Source organism: Rhinolophus sinicus, linkage group LG01, assembly GCF_036562045.2.
Source record: "Rhinolophus sinicus isolate RSC01 linkage group LG01, ASM3656204v1, whole genome shotgun sequence".
Taxonomy (NCBI): domain Eukaryota; kingdom Metazoa; phylum Chordata; class Mammalia; order Chiroptera; family Rhinolophidae; genus Rhinolophus; species Rhinolophus sinicus.
This window is the reverse complement of record NC_133751.1, coordinates 203,147,562-203,165,389: the sequence shown is the minus strand read 5'-3', so window position 1 is coordinate 203,165,389 and position 17,828 is coordinate 203,147,562. Positions and strand designations below refer to the sequence as shown.

General features: G+C 45.4%; 1 protein-coding gene across 3 annotated transcripts in view; it reads right to left on the bottom strand.

The window, feature by feature from the left end:
* The window catches only part of DIS3L2 (DIS3 like 3'-5' exoribonuclease 2), a 296,388-nt gene that overhangs the window by 93,539 nt on the left and 185,021 nt on the right, over positions 1 to 17,828 (bottom strand). For all 3 annotated transcript variants that reach the window (XM_074314980.1, XM_074314986.1, XM_074314989.1), the window contains exon 11: positions 4,888 to 5,000. In XM_074314980.1, the coding sequence (XP_074171081.1) occupies positions 4,888 to 5,000 (113 nt within the window). The remainder of the gene's footprint in view (positions 1 to 4,887; positions 5,001 to 17,828) is intronic.

Here is a 17,828-nt window from a genome sequence, read left to right as displayed (position 1 = left end):
GACTTCCCCTGGGCAAGCTCAGCACCTCTCTCATCTTTATATACCTGGCACACAGTAGGTACTTGATCAGCAGAAAACGAAAGGGGTTTAAAGGTGCTAAGTCTTCTTAAGCATGTGTCAGGGCCAGGATCGGAGAGTCAGGGCAGAGCTGACTCTGATGCTAGGACACTGATGCTAGGACACCGACTTTCTAAGCATTCTGGGCTAGGGCTTAAGAGAGTTGAGAGAAATTGATCATTTAGGTAAATACACCACTGCCCAAGGCAGCTGGGTGGGGGTACCAACAAGACTATAAAATCTTATATTAGCCTCAGAGAGCAGAAACATCTGCTAAAGCCACAGCGGGCGGGCTGGCCAAGTTCAGCAACGGGTTAGCCAGGACAGCCCTGTGACCAGCGGAAAGGGCCACAGAGGGGAAGAATCCATCATCTCGGCAAGGAGCAACAGGAGGGACCAGCAGCGACACGGGGGCCACGACAGCTCAAGGGGGGGCAGCCATCCATAACCACCCGGGGTTCTTTAGCGCCAGGAGGGGCTGCAGGGGCCTCCTGTGCCCTCTTGGCCCAGGTCACTGCTGGCTCCCACACGCGCCTCACACCCTCAGTGCCCTGTGGCTGTCTGAACCTGAGAACTGCGTGAGTTTTTCTCCCTTTCTCTGAGGACTTCGAGGTTTCCTAAGGCGCACTCAGCTAGCTCCCCACTCACATGCTGACACAACTTAGAGGACAGAGATAATTCACTTGGAACCAATGTCTCTGTTTCGAGAGTTTTCTTTTTCCCATCAACACTTCCATGAATCCCGAATTCGATCAACTCTTGGCCACACAGTTCGACATTAGCAAAACACCAGCGCTCTGACAACCTGCTGGGGTCAGAAAGGAACATCTTACAGCTCTTTGGACTCCACGTTAAGACAGCTGCCAATCCCAATCTTTGATCTCTATTATAAAGCAGGACCAATAAAAGATCGCCGAGATTTATGGGCGAACTTTCATCTGAGCTGTTTCACACCTAAAATAACACAAGTACTGAAGCCAATAGGCAGAAATTTTAGGTTTAGGTTTCAACTGTTTAGGTTTTCTTTTGCTTTCAAAATTCAATTCACTTATTGAAAACATTACCTTAAATTTTACAATTACATTGTAGTTCCCTCTCAGAGAAGCCAGTTGGGAGACATTAACTGGGTAGATATCACATCCTTCTGAGAAGGACAGACCTAAGTGTGGGTATAGCTGTTCCCTATCCTAACAGATATCTATCTTTTGCCAAAAAGAGTGTTTTTCTAGGGAGTTCAATGGACAATATTTAATTTTATCTTTCCCCCTGAGTACACCCTATCGTCAACAAGAGTAACCAAATGCATACTACTGGGAATAAAATCCCAACAAAAAGACTTTCAGTTAGAAGACAGTGAGGTGGGATTCCAGATCCGTTTCACTGCACACTGTCCCAATCTCTGGGAGAATTCCTTAGACTCTGACATTGGTTACGTATAAGTCAGCAGCAGTGAATGAAAAGAAATCAGGACCACATTCCCTCCAGATGGGAAATCAACCGGCACCCGCACCCCCACCCCTACCCCCAACACAACACTCCGTCCCCACCTGATGAAGTGGGGAGAAACGACTCCGCCAAATGAGAGAGCAGAGGAGCTGGAGGAGGGACGCAGCTCATCCAGCTTTTAAGGAGGCCTTTATAGGCGAAGTAAAGTGAAAACAGCAGAAAAGTTCCTGGACACAGGCCTTTAAGAAACAAAAATGAGTAGGAAGAAAGGTCAGTGCAGTGGTTCCAAGGAATCTGAAGACACAGCTGCTGCTGTCCAGGGTTGCGGGCCAGCGCCGCCGGCTCCCGCCAAGGTGGGGCAGTGCTGGGCAGCGGGCGCCCCTGCACAACCACTCGGGCCGCAGGCCTGCTGCCACCAGCTCCCACTTGCAGAGCTCAGAGCACAGTCCCAACTCTGCAATCCCAACGAGAAATTCTAGAACTGTGACAATCACGAAACCAAAGTAAAGAGAACATGTTTAAGTTATTTAACCCAATTTTGGTTTTTCATTTTCTGATTATGAAACATAATTCCTGGTTGTAAAAGGAGAATGCAGCAGCTAGACGAGAGAAGCAGGACACCTGCTTAGAAGAAGCTCTCATTGTGACTATAATTCTTAAATATCTGAATCTGAAGAGCAGAGTTAAACTTTTCTGTGTCGGGAGAATGTTTCACATTTATTCATTTCATGTGGTCTTCAAAGAGATTGCTACTTCTCTTTCGCTTTCCACCATAACATTGTAGCTTTTATAGATTTGAGTGATTTTGGAATCTCATCTCCCTTCCCTAAGAGGACCTGGGCCAGGCAAGTGCTGGGTTTAGCCAACTGCATTTTCAGGCAGAAGGCGTGGATGAGATGTCTCCAACCTGAGGTTATATTAAACATAGTCAATGTATTGCTAGCACGTGATTGGGGCACTCGAAGGCCAAATGACGTTATGGTTTCCTGGACCTGGCAGAGGTAGGTCTGGAAGTCTATCTTCCAACTGTCACACATATGTCTACCTGCAGCAAGCAGTGGGATGAACTTTCCCAGGAGTTAGAGGGCAGCAGCCCTAGGCACACTGACCTACCAGGATACACTACTTCTGAGGGCCGTGCTCAGAGCCTGGCTTCTCCTCTGCCAGCTATGTGGGAGCTGCCAATCAGATGAGGCAGTGGAAGGAGACTGGGCAACTGGATCCTTTCCCTAGGTGATGACATTTGGAAGTTCCCAGAATGGAGCCGGTTTGGCACCTGGGCTGGTTTCTTGCCCGTAAGAGATGGGGCCAGGTAAAAGGTTCCCAGCTCCCAGAATGCCATGGTATGTGCTGGTGGGTGGTGGGATATCCCTCTCACCTTAGTGCAGTCAAAGAGCTAATACCAGAAGTCATGCCCCAGGGCAGGCGAGGACAGAAAGTTCAAACCAACATGGGTAGCAATCCAAAACTGGACCACTGGATTCAAGGAAGGTAGGTAGGAAGTGAAAGTCATGACATCGCCAAAGACGTGAGATGACCCCAATAAGCAGGTGAACAGTGTTTCAAAGGAGGAGAAGGAAACCTGGAAGAATTCATGAGCTCCGAGGAGGTGGCAGAAATAACTCGTGTATGGTCTCTTCTTCGCCACTGTCCCCAGGCCTAGGGCAGTGTCTGGCAGACAACTGGTGCTCTTTAAATACTTGTCAAAGGGGGTCTGTAGACTCAGTGACTTACGAGGAGTCACAGAATCAGGACTAGGAGGAAAAGCCCAGACTCCTATTTGGCTCCCTTTGCTTTTCCATCTTGGAAACTCCAGGTTGTCTTATAAAGGGCAGGTCAGGAGCAGATTAGCCCCCACCCTTTAGAATAGGAGTCAAAACCTTTACTTAAAAAGCCAATAGTAAATCTGCATGCCATTCTGCTATTAAAGTGTGATCATGCCACAGACACTACATAAATAAATGGGTGTGACTGTGTTGTCATAAAACTTTATAAAGGGCCAGCCCGGTGGCTCAAGCGGTTGGAGCTCCGTGCTCCTGACTCTGAAGGCTGCGGTTCGATTCCCACATGGGCCAGTGGGCTCTCAACCACAAGACTGTCGGTTTGACTCCTCAAGTCCTGCAAGGGATGGTGGGCTCCGCCCCCTGCAACTAAGATTGAACACAGCACCTTGAGCAGAGCTGCCTCCTGGATGGCTTAGTTGGTTGGAGCGCGTCCTCTCAACCACAAGGTTGCCGGTTCGACTCCCGCAAGGGATGGTAGGCTGCACCCCCTGCAACTAGCAATGGCAACTGGACCTGGAGCTGAGCTGCGCCCTCCACAACTAAGACTGAAAGGACAACAACTTGAAGCTGAACGGCACCCTCCACAACTAAGATTGAAAGGACGACAACTTGACTCGAAAAAAAGGCCTGGACGTACACACTGTTCCCCAATAAAGTCCTGTTCCCCTTCCCCAATAAAATCTTTTTTAAAAAAAAGAACTTTATAAAAATTGTGGCTGTTGTGGACTGTGCTGCTGAGCGCTGCTTTGAAACAATAATTGGAGGTCAATACCTGGGTCTTCCATGGTATCTCTGCAGTTTGGTTCCTCTTGAACATATGTGATCTAACAATTAAGTTCACGAACTTATCCTAGGAAAAGTGCTACATACCTCATTGCTGAATATCACTATGGTCACCTTCGAAGTACTCCCCTTGGGAAGCTATGCACTGACGCCAGTGCCTAGTCCACCTTTCAAAGCAATTTTGGAACTCTTTCTGGAATGGCCATCAGAGCTGTCATTGTATTACCCTTGATGTCCTGAATGAATGTCATCAAAATGTCTTCCTTTCAATATTTCCTTTATCTTTGAGTAAAGAAAGAAGTCATTGGGGGCCAGATCAGGTGAGTAGGGAGGATGTTCCAATATAGTGATTTGTTTACTGGCTAAAAACTCCCTCACAGACAGTGCCGTGTGAGCTGGTGCAATAGCCATGAATTGTTGGCGAAAAGTTCAGGTTAACTTTTTCATGCAGCCTTTTCAGCACTTTCAAATAGTAAACGTGGTTAACTGTTTGTCTAGTTGGTACAAATTCATAATGAATAATCCCTCTGATATCAAAAAAGGTTAGCAACATCATTGCAACAAGTTTGTGAACTTGATTGTCAGACCTCGTGTAACAGCCTGACAGGAAAACATGTAATAACAGAGGGCAAACATTCTTCCAGGGAACACCCTTTTTTTTAAAGACCTTATTAGATGTAGTTAAAGATGTTCAGACAAGATTGCTATTCCTCAGGAATATTTTTTGTTTAAAGAGACATAAACAAAACAAAACAAAAAGAAGACGACTAAACAGAAGCACGTTTTTCGATCCAAGAAACCGGAGACTGACTTTTACCTTCTGAACCAAGTAGACACTTGTCGCTCTCTCAGCAGCCACTTTATCCAATTTGGATCCCTCGGGGACAAAGTAACTGACGTCGGCAATGTGAACTCCCACTTCGAAGATACCTGGAAAGGCCCAAGAAGGTTGATCAGCCTGGAAGGGTGAGCCATGGCGGTCCCTCCCGGGAATCCTTCCCGAGAAAGCATGCCTCTCCGAGGTCACAGGACCTGAGGACAGGCTGCTGTTTCTAGTGTCGCTGGGCACTCCACCTACCCTGCGATGTCCCTGTTGTTACTTTCCTTACTGTACACCAGCAGGTGATGAGATTTTGCCCTGAATAAGCAACAATGACCATTTCCACAAGATGTTTCCCATTTCTAAAAGCTTCTTCTCTTTGAGGAAACATCAGTAGACGTGCCAAAAAAGACTCATTTTGGATGATGAACAAATCCTGTCAGGTCACCACCAGAAGCAAGTTAATCCCCAAATCCTGCAGCCTGCCTCTGAAAGCTCTGCTCTTCCTGCCCATTCTGGCCACAGCATTGCCTTCCCACCTTACTCAGCCCCCTCGCTGGCCTTCCTCCCTTGATTCTGTCTCTTCTTAGCTAGCAACCTTCTTAACCATGGGTCTGGTGAGGTCACTCCTTAGCCTGCTGCTTATGTCCTTTCATGGTCTCACCCTGATCTACCTGGCCAGCCTGACGACCAAGTAGGCTCCACATGCTCTGTACGCAGCTGTCATGGGAAACCTCTTTCCATTCCCAAAACAGATCTTACCTCATCCCATTCAGATACCGTTTGGCTTGTGCTTTTTCTTATACTTAAGATAATCTCAATAGGATCTGCCTGTAAAAATTCTTCTTACCTTATAAGGGTCACTTGAAAGAGAATCCCAGAACCAAAAGAGATTTCCTGCACTGTTTCTTCCACCTGAACTGTCAGAGCACCTAACCCACAGCTGAAGATGCTCACTGTGGTCTTTTCTTCAGAGCTCACATCACAACCAAATATCAGCGTATCTTCACTGGCTCATATGTTTACCATCTGCCTCTCTCCCTACAGTGTAAGCTCCAGAAAGCCTGGGCCTTTCGTGTAAATGCTTTTCACACTGTAGGTCCAGTGCCTGGAAGAATGCCTGACACATAGTAGGCACTGATACTTGTTGAGTGAATGAACCAGTAATTGGTTTGCCTGCTGCCTTTCCCCCTCTGGTAAAAGACCCTACTTATTTTCCCTCTTAGGACTGCCCTTTCCCTTACTGGTGGCGCTATTTTTCAACAGGCTCTGCCTTCCCTGTAGTCCTGCCAGAGAGGTGGTGAGATGATTGAGGCCAATGGCACTGCACCTAAAGTGAGGCCCGGGAGCCAGATTATCAATTGAAGATTTACTCTTGAACATCCTATAAATCATCTACCACAAACAGCATGTGTAATTATACACACCTACATGCATTTACCTCTACATGAAAATGCACAACATAGACAGAATATGAAAGAGTACACATGTAAAATAAACGTATAGTTTGAAGAGAGCATCATGGGCAGACAGAAGCATGTGGATGTTATAAGCACAAAGGTGAATTTGCACAAATTTAAATATATGGTTGATGTAATTCCATTATACCCAATCCCTGTTCATAGTGACTAGTCAATCATAGGCATGCGACTCAAGTCAATTTACTCTGGGTTTGTTTTCAAGGAGTGATACGGACTTCAGGAAAGAGGGTTGGTGTCTCTCTCTCTCTCTCTCTCTCTCTCTCTCTCTCAACCCTGACAGTAAGGACAACTGTAAGTCTGGAACTGCTAAGGAAACATCTCTGCCACGCAGTCATGCCAATACAGAAAATAACAGGTATAAGAAGTAAAGGGAGAATCATGATGACCTCATTTGAACTCCAGGATCCAGATGAACTTTAAACTAGTCTACCTGTGGACTTAGCAGTTCACGAGCCAATCAATTCCCTTTTGGTTATGACTCAGTGAAAGACTCCTTATTAATAGCAAGTTGAGTCAGAAGAGTTTCTAACACATCACCACCTGCTCCTCTGTTTACTTGGACAACCAGCCCTAAGGTATCACACATTTTATCTGTAAATCTTATAGCTATTGTCCTCCCACTCCTTCTTCACTGGGGGATGAGTTTTCCTTCAATTTTTAAAACAGAACATGCTTAAACAGGGGTACTTAAAATCAGGGGCTCAGGGGAGGAAAAGCATTTAAGTTTCCCCATTCTCCATCTGTCTCCCACCCCAAGACAACCCTCCTACGGGGCATTTGTTGGGTTTTCCCGCCCAGTCCAGTAACATTAATGCATGAGGGAAAACCTAAGCCCATCGAAGAGATCCTGCTGTTATGGGATAATATAACAGATCTATTTCCCACAGAGGAGAGAGGGCTGTCTGGAAAGCTGAGAGAAACCAGTGTGGCTCCAAGTTCAGCCGCCTCATTCTGAGAGCCATGCAGCTGTGTTGTTGGGTCACTGGGGGCAGCGAAACCTGCCCTGAGATCATCGAGGAACTCAACCCTAAGAAAATGTGGCCAAGAATCTCAGACGGCTCAACTTCCAATTCTGATACTACAAGTATCTAAAAGCAACACTTGGAGAAGGTAAAATAAAGTGTCTTCCTTTGAAGTCAGAATTATAATATATTGGCCTAACAGGTAAATATTGACTGAAGGAAAAGAGAGAGGATTATGACATCATGATATAAACCATAATTTTAAATTCAGTCTCTGTGTTGTTACTACACATGAACTTTCTGTCCTTAGTCAAAATTGACAAACTGACAAAGAGTTCATTACAGGAGATAAAACACGAAGGGGGCCAATCAAAACATACTTGAGAGGCTTAAATTTCACTCAGAATTCCCAGCAGAGCCTCTAAAACCAGCAAAGAGAAGCGCTCTTATTTTCCCCTTTGGACATTTTTAATGGAAACCCTAAATAAATATTTTATTACATATATTTACATAATGTGAACGTGCAGAACTCCTGAGGCAGTAGTACTGTGGTTTTTATTCTATGAAGGAGAAAATATAAACCCAAAAGGTTATATAATATATGCCATCGAAACATTTAGGACAAATTTGATGTTTAAAAAAAAAATACCGTCTTCCAGATGAAAGTATTCTTTAAAAATTTCTTTTGCATTGAACCATTTTCATCTACTGGGGCTAAGGTGAGTCCTGTGAGTTTTGAAGAACTGTGGAAGCAGAGGGAGGAAGATTCCCCAAGGCCAGCCGTGTCTGATTAACTTTGCACAAACATATGCTCAAAGGAACACAAATGCTCCTTTGAATGAACTTGAGAGGACATCAGAACTGCTTCATCCAATTAAAACATGCCTAGAACCTAAAGCAGGGGCTTAAGAACCATCTTTCGAAGCCAAGCCCCCCAGCCAGTTCAGCTACTTCCCAAAAGTGTCCCTGCCAGGTGGCCCCTGACATATCCTCAAGGGGGTGGAGCTCACATTTTGAAGTCTCTCACTCTGCTGCTGAAGAGCTCTGCTCATGAGAAAGTGCCTCCTTACACAGATCCGTGATGCACAGAAATGGAGCCACTGGTCCAATCCAGCTCTGAGTATCCGTAAGGGGCAACCCCTCTGGTTAAGGAGCTCACAGTCTAATGGAGTTGGCGACAATATGATGGTACTAGCGCTATGACAGAGGAAGGTCACAAAACCTCACTGCGTGGGAGCGAGTTGAGCTGAAATCTGCTTTTACTTCACCGAGAACACGTGAAGTTTTATAGTTGAAAACAATGACATGAATGCACGGTTGACAACGATCACAAAACGGTACTAAGGACAGCAGCAGTGACCATTTGATGTCCTCTGTGCCAGGGGCTCCATACACATCAATGCAGATTTGACAACAGCATTGATTTGACAACACGTAAACCACATTTCACAGATGAATCATCTGAGAGGTTCCAAGTCACTTGCCAAGGTTACCTGGCTAGTGAGTAATAAACCCTGGATTCAGAACCAGGTGGGACTCAGAGCCTCTGCTACTTTTATTACCACCCTCAACCCCGCCACTGTCACCGTAACTCCAGGACATGATACAACCTGATTTTTCATCTCGGGACCACAGCTAGAAATCCCCCCCCCCCAGCTCTTACGGTTCCACAGATGCCACATTCTCGCCTGTAGTTCAGGAGTCCCGTCAGGGACTTTCCCAGCCTTGTTCCCAGCCACCTCCCTGTCTGCAGGCCCTTTGGGTTCCACTTATGACAGGGCCACTTATGACAGGGCCTGTTTAGAGAGCAATCACCAAGCCATCGACTCTGGTTCTATGTAATCATAAGTCCCTGCAATCCAACAATTCCTTTCTAACCTTCTAGCTCCCAGTCATCTGTAGCTGGGGCAGAGTGACTGCCGGAAGTACTATACCTGAAAGGGCGGTGCCAAGTACAGGTAGAAGTGTGCCAGGCTTCCCCTGCCTTTTGCCTTCCACACTGGGGTCACCTGAGCTCACCTTTACCCACTGCTGAGACTGGACAGTGGTAACAGAAGCTCTTCTTGACCCAGGAGGACACCCCTTTTAATTCAGAACGTAGGGGAACAATGCTGCTAAATGTCCCTCACCAGCAAAAAAGAACTGCTTTTGTCCAGGTCACTAAATGGCCTTGGTGTCACTAGGACCAAACACTTTTAGTCCTGCCTTGGCCTGGCCCCACAGGGCGTCTGAGGCCTGGTAATTTCTCCTTCCTTGAGACACGTCCTCGGCTCCGGCCCCACTCCGGGTGTCGGTGCTGCAGCTGCTGCTTCCCAGGCTCCTCTCCTTCCTTGTCCCTTACATGTCGGCGTGCCTCTGAGCTTTGCCCCGGGCTGCCTTCTCTTCCAACTCTGCTCTGTCTCCCTACTCCCAGGAGTTCCAGCACCGTCTCTGCTTCCGTGGCCTCACTTGGTGCCACCAGCCTAGAGGGCCCGGGGCTCCAGGCTGCCATGTACCAGGGTCTACTGGGAAGTGCCACTCTGCTGTCACACAGGCAGCTCACACTCCGACCCCCAACGAAACCACGTCTCTTCCTGTGTCTTCCATCCTAGGAAGGGGGATCAGTTCCACTAACCCCAAAGGGGCACCACCACTGCCTAAACCTAAAAGAAACCTGGCTCTGCCTCAGTCTGCATCCATCAAGTGCTCTGAACTCTACCTCCCGACAGCTCAAGTCTGCCCACCCTCCCCACGGCCAGGGTCACCATCGTTTGTTTGAACGAAGACCTAACAACCCCCTCGTTGCTCTCCTGGCCATTTCTCAAACCCATGTGCCACACTGAAGATAGTGTTCTTTTCTAAATACAAGTCTCCCTGGCACCCCACTGTGTAGTGTAAACCCTGCAGGCGCCCCACTGCGCTGAGCACACAGCCCAGACCAGGCGTCAGTGGCCTCGCTGGCCTGGCTCCTCCACCGCTCCAGTCCCTTCGGCTCATTTCTCCCTCTGCCCACTATATCACTGCTCCACAAAGAGGCCACACTGACAAAATGCTCCGTCCTGTGCGTCTGCCTTGAGCATGTGCAAGTCTCCTGGCCCTAAGCCCTGAAACGCCAGCCACTGGCACAGAACTTCTTAAGCTGCTTAAACCCATCGGGCTCCACACTGTTCTCCCCTGCGGGGTGTTCTCCTCCCCTCGCCCCGGGCCTGCAGACCACTGCGTGAACCCCATTCCCTCTGGCTGGGGTCCCTGCTGCCCCAGACCAGGCTCACCACCCTTCCGTGTCTTTCTACAGCATCTTACACCCTCCCGACCCCAGCTCCGCACCACTTACTGCACGTCGGTCACGAGCTCTCTCCCCCGGCCTCTGTTATGAGCACGAAGGGCAGAGAACGGGCCAAGCGAATAGTTGCTGTCTGACGTTTAGATGTTTACGGAGTAAGAAAACAAGATGTAGGGCAGATCTGTTGCCACTCTGGGTTGAAAGGGGTTGTAAACGCTGCCTGGTCTAACTGCAGAATCCTCCCCACACCAGGTCTTCCCAGAGAGCGTCCAACCTATGCTTGCATACCTCAGGGGACTTAGAAGTCACCACTTCCCAGTGCAGTCCACTCCACCTTCAGAGAGCAATGGCGATAAAACATTTCCCGTTTAAAGTCAAAAGACACCTTCCTCGAGTTTCCCCTGGTTGGTGCAGTTCCTCGTCAGGGGGCTGCCCAGAACAAGCCGTCTCCTCAGAGATAGCCATCTGGCTCAGAAAAAAGAGTGAAAAAGCAGACTTCTTCCCGCAGGGCTGGGCTCGGCTTTTGGAGACACTGGCTTTGAATATTTAGGCACTTAGCACATGGCGCCCTGGATCTTCTCTCCTTCAGGCTAAATACCCACACGGTTGGCTCCGAGTCACCTCAACATCTCCTCTAAACACGTTACCAATGACCACCTCCCTTCACTCAATTAGCCAGTCAACACACGCTTACTAAGCTCCTGCTATGCGGCAGGTACTTTTCTAGGCACCTGGGGACACACAAGTCAACAAGATTGAACGGTTTCTTCTCCTGTGGAGCTGACACTCCAGGGAGGAGAGAGACAGTCAGCAAACAAACAAATGGTAAGATTACTTAAGATAGTGAAAAGGACTTTAAAGAAAACATGGTGAGGTGATGAGAATGCCTCAGGTTTAGTTAGGAAAGGTCACTGAGGAAATAAACTGAGCCGGATGTCTAAAAACGACCATGTCACGTGATGGCATGAGGGAGACCACTCCAGGCAGGAGAAGAACCAGAGCAAAGGGTCGAAGACAGAGCAAGCCTGATGCGTCTAGAAATAGAATGAAGACGGGAAAGAAGGGGAGCACTGGAAGCTGGGAGGCTAGTGAGGTAGATGGGCCCCAGTGAGAGACGCCCCGTAGGCGTAGGACGAAGCATTTAGATTTTATTTCAGGTGCAGTGGGAAACCACTGGAGAGTTTGAAGCACCAAAGTGACATTAATTGAATATACCATATTCACTTTCTCATTTTGGCACCTCATTCTGCATACATGGATCTACTAATGTAGTCTCAGGTCGCAGTGAACTGAAAACCACAGTCTCGGGAAAGGCGCTGACAGGCAAACCAATTCAATCAGTCCTCCCATGAAGTTAGACATTTGGTAAACAAAGGCAGACGATGAAAAGAAGTATAACCTAATAGACACACTGACAGATGCAACAGGAGTTGGGATTTCCTGTCCCGCAGGCTGTTTTCCATCCAGCCTACAACACAGAAACATGACGTTCTTGCTGGGGTCACCCTTTTGACTCTGTGGCCAGTCTTCTCAACAACATGAGCCTTCAAGAAACAGATAACAGTGTTCTGGAAGCTCAGAAAGGCTCATGTCACAACGGAGAGAGCTGAGAGAAAGGGACTGCCTGCTGTCCTGATGTCCTCAGCACGGAGGGGCTTCACTCCGGGCGGCACTTCCAGCCAGGATGTGGGCCCTGGCCTTCGTTTGGTCCCACTGAGTTTCAGAGACTGACTCCATAGCTGAGGAACAACTGGGCTTGGACCACCTTGTGGCCACACAACAACTCCATCTTTTAGTTGGGGTTAGCAAGTTCCCTGATTTGGGTGGAAACGCTGATTGGGTTTCAAGGTAAGAGGGAGAACTCAAACTCTGATGTCCTCCAATTCTGTGTGGTATTTGGTTATGTAATAAAACACAACAGCTGACCACTGGTCCAGCAAGCTTGGCAGCTCTCCATGGCCATGACGTGCTGAGGGTCTGAGCATATTTCATAAACTTAAAAGGAGTCAAAGTAAAATATTTCTGCGGCAAGTAAATCTGAGTGCAGCGCAAGGTGCCTGCGTCTGAGGAGGGCACGGCACAAGACGCCTGCTCAGGATTTGAAGAGTCTGTAGACTGTCTTGTTTCAAGTTTCTTTTTGCCACCACCCAACAAAGGGTTAATGAGGACCTTTAGCTGCAAACTCCTTAAAGGGTGAACTCACCTTCTGGAACCTTCTCCCTTCATTACTACAAAGGCCTCTATCAATCTGCAAGTACTCAACTCAACTGCCCACACAGCAATTTTTGTCATGTTCAATCTAATTCTCAGGAATCTAAGTTTAAATTTATATGAACAGCATGGAAGAGGAACACCCAGGTAGCAAATTCCACTTTTCCCCTTCCAAATGATTTGAGCAATGGCCTCCTTCATTAACAGGAAAGAGAATGAGGAGCTAAACACGTGAAGCTGGCACCACACCCAATGTCTGGGAGTTTCCAGGCGTTTCAGGAGTGGGGAAAGCCCAGGTCAGCAGGTCAGGCCTGGGACGGAGAGCTGAGAGTGGGCTCTTGAGCAGGAGGGCAGGCATTTGGCCCTTCCTCGGTGCCAAGAGCCAGCGAGGTCTGAGGAGCCGAGAAGGTAGTTACAGAGTTAGGAGATCCAGATAATAAGGGCCGGGAGAGGGGTGGGCTGGATGGGGCGGACTGGCCACAGTTTCAGGGTTCCCGGGGCTGGGTGATGGGAACAAGGGGTTTCATTATATGATTCTGTCTACTTTTGTGCATGTTCAACATTCTCTATCCAAAAATTAAAAATAAAAGAGTTTGCAGAGGCTGAAGCCAAGGAAAGAAAAAAGTTTAAAAAGGAAAAATCCAGTTAAGGAAAACTAGCTACAAGTTTTAAAAGAAAGACAAGCCAATTGAGGCAGGAGAGGGTTACTGCTTAAGAAGAGCAGAATTAAAACGTCCCCAGTGATGAGCTCTGGAAGTTGACGATAACGGGGACTATTCCTTTCTACATTATACACATTTTGTAATGTTTCCAGCTTTCAAAGGCTGGAAAAGCCATAATGATAAAAAGTATAAAATAAAAAATGCAGGCCTGGCTTGAAAACGTCTGGAAAGAAATATATCAAGATGGTAACAATGCTGTTTCTCTGAGTGGGAGGATTATGAAATTTTTCTTTCTGCTTATATGTAAATTCTAATTTTTCTATCATAAATGGGTTGTTTTACAGTTTTGGTTTTTTAAACTAAAGACACACCAACAAATGCTGTGTCCCCCCTCAGCCACCCCCAACCTGATCCCCACCACACAGCAAGAGAAAGCCTCGCTGGCTAGCCTGGGTAGGTGGCAGCGAGACCGGGTGGCTGCTCATCTGACAACTTTCCTGGGGTACAGCAGCTACCAAAACCCTTTGCAGGCAGGTTCTGCTCGGGGGAGCTCAGGAAATGAAGTAGCAGAAACTGGGCTCACCCCTTCTGAATAGGAAACAACTCTTTTCATGCTAGAAATGTGACTCCAGTTTGTGGCAGCCTGTGGCTTTTGTCATCATTTTACAGGGTACGCTAGCACAATGAACCTGTTCTTTCTCATTCCGTGGGGGGTGGGGGTGGGGCGAGGGTGGGGGAATGCTTGTATGATCCTAGCAGATGGGTTTCCCAAAGACGCAGGCTTGAAAACGGAATTTCAGCAAATTTTCATACTCGTTTGTAGATGCTTCTATTTTTAAAAAGCCTCTCTATTATCAAAACATAATAGCTAGTTTATAATCACCAAAATTAAAAGATTTACAATTATCAACAAGTTCTGAGGCAATATCAACATCTATGTGTATTTAAACGCTGAGGCACTAAGTGTTAACTCGTTAAGGCTGCTATTCCAATCCCAGCCTTCCTTTCAGCTGAAATTACAGCAATTTTCATAGTCACCTTGAATTGAGAGGCAAAAGTTTTTAAAAGCTTTATATCCTGGAGGCAAAACCCCTTAGTAGCTTTTCTCTCATTCTGGAGAACCCTTTTTGGGTTCTTACTATTTTTTCACCATACCCAATTTGCTCTTTTTGGATCTGATTACTCAGTTTCATTAATGAACCTCTTTGCATGAAGAAACTGTTTTTTGATTCCCTGGGGCTTCACCAAGTTAGCAGAAAATGACATTCATAATTTATGCGTGCCTACGATATGAATCCACCACACTGGTTGTCCTGGAGCAATAGCATGCTGACTGCTCGCTTTTTAGATCACTTTGCTTGTGTTAATTCATTTAAGCCTCCCAATGCTATGAGACAGATCTCTTTCTACAGATGGGGAAACTGAGGCCCAGGGAGGTCACATATTTTTGCATCAAGGTCTGGCTCACGAGACTTAACTCTTAACCCTCACTTCATGGGATGCATCCCCTTAGTATCAGGTATTTGATTAACTTCCTTTTATTTTTTTTTTAAATTGGGGAATATTGACTAACTTCTAATTGCTTCTTTCTCAATTCCTATAGGCTATAAGCGCTATCAATGGAACATTTAAAAAGGGTTATACATTTACTTGGCAGAACACACATTTTAAGACAACTAAGTAGAACACATTATGATTTTCAATGTGAACAAAAGTGACTCCTTTATGAGGACAATAAATATTCATTATTTAAAAAACCTGGTCACACACTCCCATAACCAATGGTCACTTTCTATTTTTGAACTACCCATTTTTCAATTAGTTGTAACTCAGTTTTCCAGTTTTTTTAAAAACTCAGTTTTCGTATAAAGTATTCTGAATTGCCAAATTTTCTAGGTAACTGAATGCCAACCCTTTAATCATCACTTGTTTCTGGTTTTAATACTTCCGGATGAAAATCCTCTATAAATGTATTACATACTTCCTTTCCTTAATAGCAGAATATAATTCAATGTTAATAACTCAGGGTCATTAATATGAACATTTTTTATTTTGCAAAAGATGCTGATGTGGCACCGTACGGCAAAGCTGCCTTGTCCTCAGGACATACTCTCAAATTTACTTGTCTCCTGTGTCACTAAAATGGAGTAAAGACTCTCAGATGCAAAACCTCCTGGCTATTTATAACAAGTTATCACTGATTAGACTAGGCACACAAAAGATAGTCCAATATTTCTTGATTAAAGGACTCATCTTCATAAAAGTTCTATGGGGCAGATACTATTAATATTTGTATTTTGCAGACAAATATATTTGGCGCAGGGAGCTTAGATGATGTACCTGATGTCACACAGAAAGTAAACGGCAGAGCCAGGATTAGAATACTGATGGACTCCAGTCAGACCACATACCATAGCGCTGCATGGTACAGCCTTTGCTTAAGGTCATTCCATGGTTGTCAGTATCCCTCAGCTTTTTAGTTCATAGCAACTTTATCAAGATTTCATTCACATGCCATACAATTCACTCATTTAAAGGATACGATTCAGTGGTCTTTAGTATATACACAGATTTGTGCAACCAGCACCACAATCAATTTTAGAACATTTCAACACCCCCCAATGAAGCTCCATTCGTTTTCAATCACTCCCTGTTTCTCCCCAACCTTCCCAGTCCTAGGTAACCACTTATGCAACTTCTGTCTCTACAGATGTGCCTATTCTGGACATTTCATATAAATGGAACACACAATATGTGTCTTCTTTCACCTAGCATATTTTCCAGGTTCATCCATGTTATAGCATGCATTCTTTCTTTCTGTTTTTTAGCATGCATTATTTCTTTAATGGAGGAATTATATTCCACTGTGTGGATATATATTTATTTAACTATCCATCAGCTGGCAGACATTTGGGTTGTTTCTAGTTTTTGTGTGCTCCTGCACTTTTTATAGTAAACTTTTTATCAAGGCATAAAAAGTTTGTATATATAAGGTATATAAATGTTAAGCATACGCGTATAGCTCAGTGAAATTTTACAAAGTGAATACACTTAGGTCATCACCCCCCAGTTCAAGAAATAGAACATAAACAGCATTCCAGAAGCTTCTCTTGTATCTTCCTCTCAGTCTTTATACCTACCAAATATTACTGCTTTTTTGACCTCTGTAATCTATAATCATTGAGCAGTGTTGCCTATCTTTGTACTTTATAGAAATGGATTCATACAGTATGTAGTATGTAGTGTGTGTGTGTGTGTGTGTGTGTGTCTGTGCCTTCTTTTGCTCAACATATTTTTGAGACTCATCCATGTTGTTTTGAATTTGCTCTGCAGCGTTGCTGTATAGTACTCCATTATAAGAATATCGACAATGCACCCATTTTATTGTTGATAAGTGCTTGGTTTGCTTTTAGTTCTTTGCTATGATGAATAACATTGCTGTGAGTATTCTTGTACATATGTACTCATTTCTTGGTTATATACCTAAGAAGGAAACTGCTGGCTCATCTAGTCTGAATCTATTCAGCTCCGTTTTGTACCGTACAATGGTTTTCCAAGGTGGTTGTACCAACTTACGCTCCTATTCAGTGTATGAGAGTTCTCACTGCTCCATATCCCCACTAACATTTGGTAATGTCAGCTTAAAAAAAAAAAAAGCGATTTTGGTAGGAACATAGGAGTAACTCACTGTGGTTTTCACTTCTATTTGCCCTGTGGACTAATGATATTAAGCACTTTCCATGTGTTTCTGACCACTGGCTACCTTCTTTTATGAAGTGCCTGTTCAACTATTTACATATTCTTAATAGGAGTCCTTTGCTGGATATATGTATTGCAAATATCTACTCCTACTCTGTGACTTGCCTTTTCATTCTGATTTATCACTCTTCTCCGTAAGGTTAGTGCATTTTGTGTCCCATTTAAGAAATCTTTGCCTATTCCAAGGTCATGAGGTTATTCTTCTATGCTGTCTTCTACAAGTATTAACACTTCAAGAAGCGTTAATGTTTTCACCTTTTCACACTTAGATCTGTGAGCCACATGAAATTGATTTTCATGTGTGGCGTAGAGGAGTCAAAGCTCATTTTCCCCCCATATGGATCGCGAAGGGATCCAGTACCATTGATTGAGAAAACCATCCTTCCCTCGCTACACTGCTGTGATACCTTTGCTGAAAACCAGGTGATCATATATGTGTGGGTCTGATTCTGGATTCTCTATTCTGTTCCCACCTTGCTTTCTGCACAGCAACTATTTATTGTTTCAGCATAATTTTACTAAAATTTCATGTCAATTTTAATATTTCCATTTTTATATTAATAATAATTTTTACTGAGCACTTTGTGTCTGGCACAGTCCT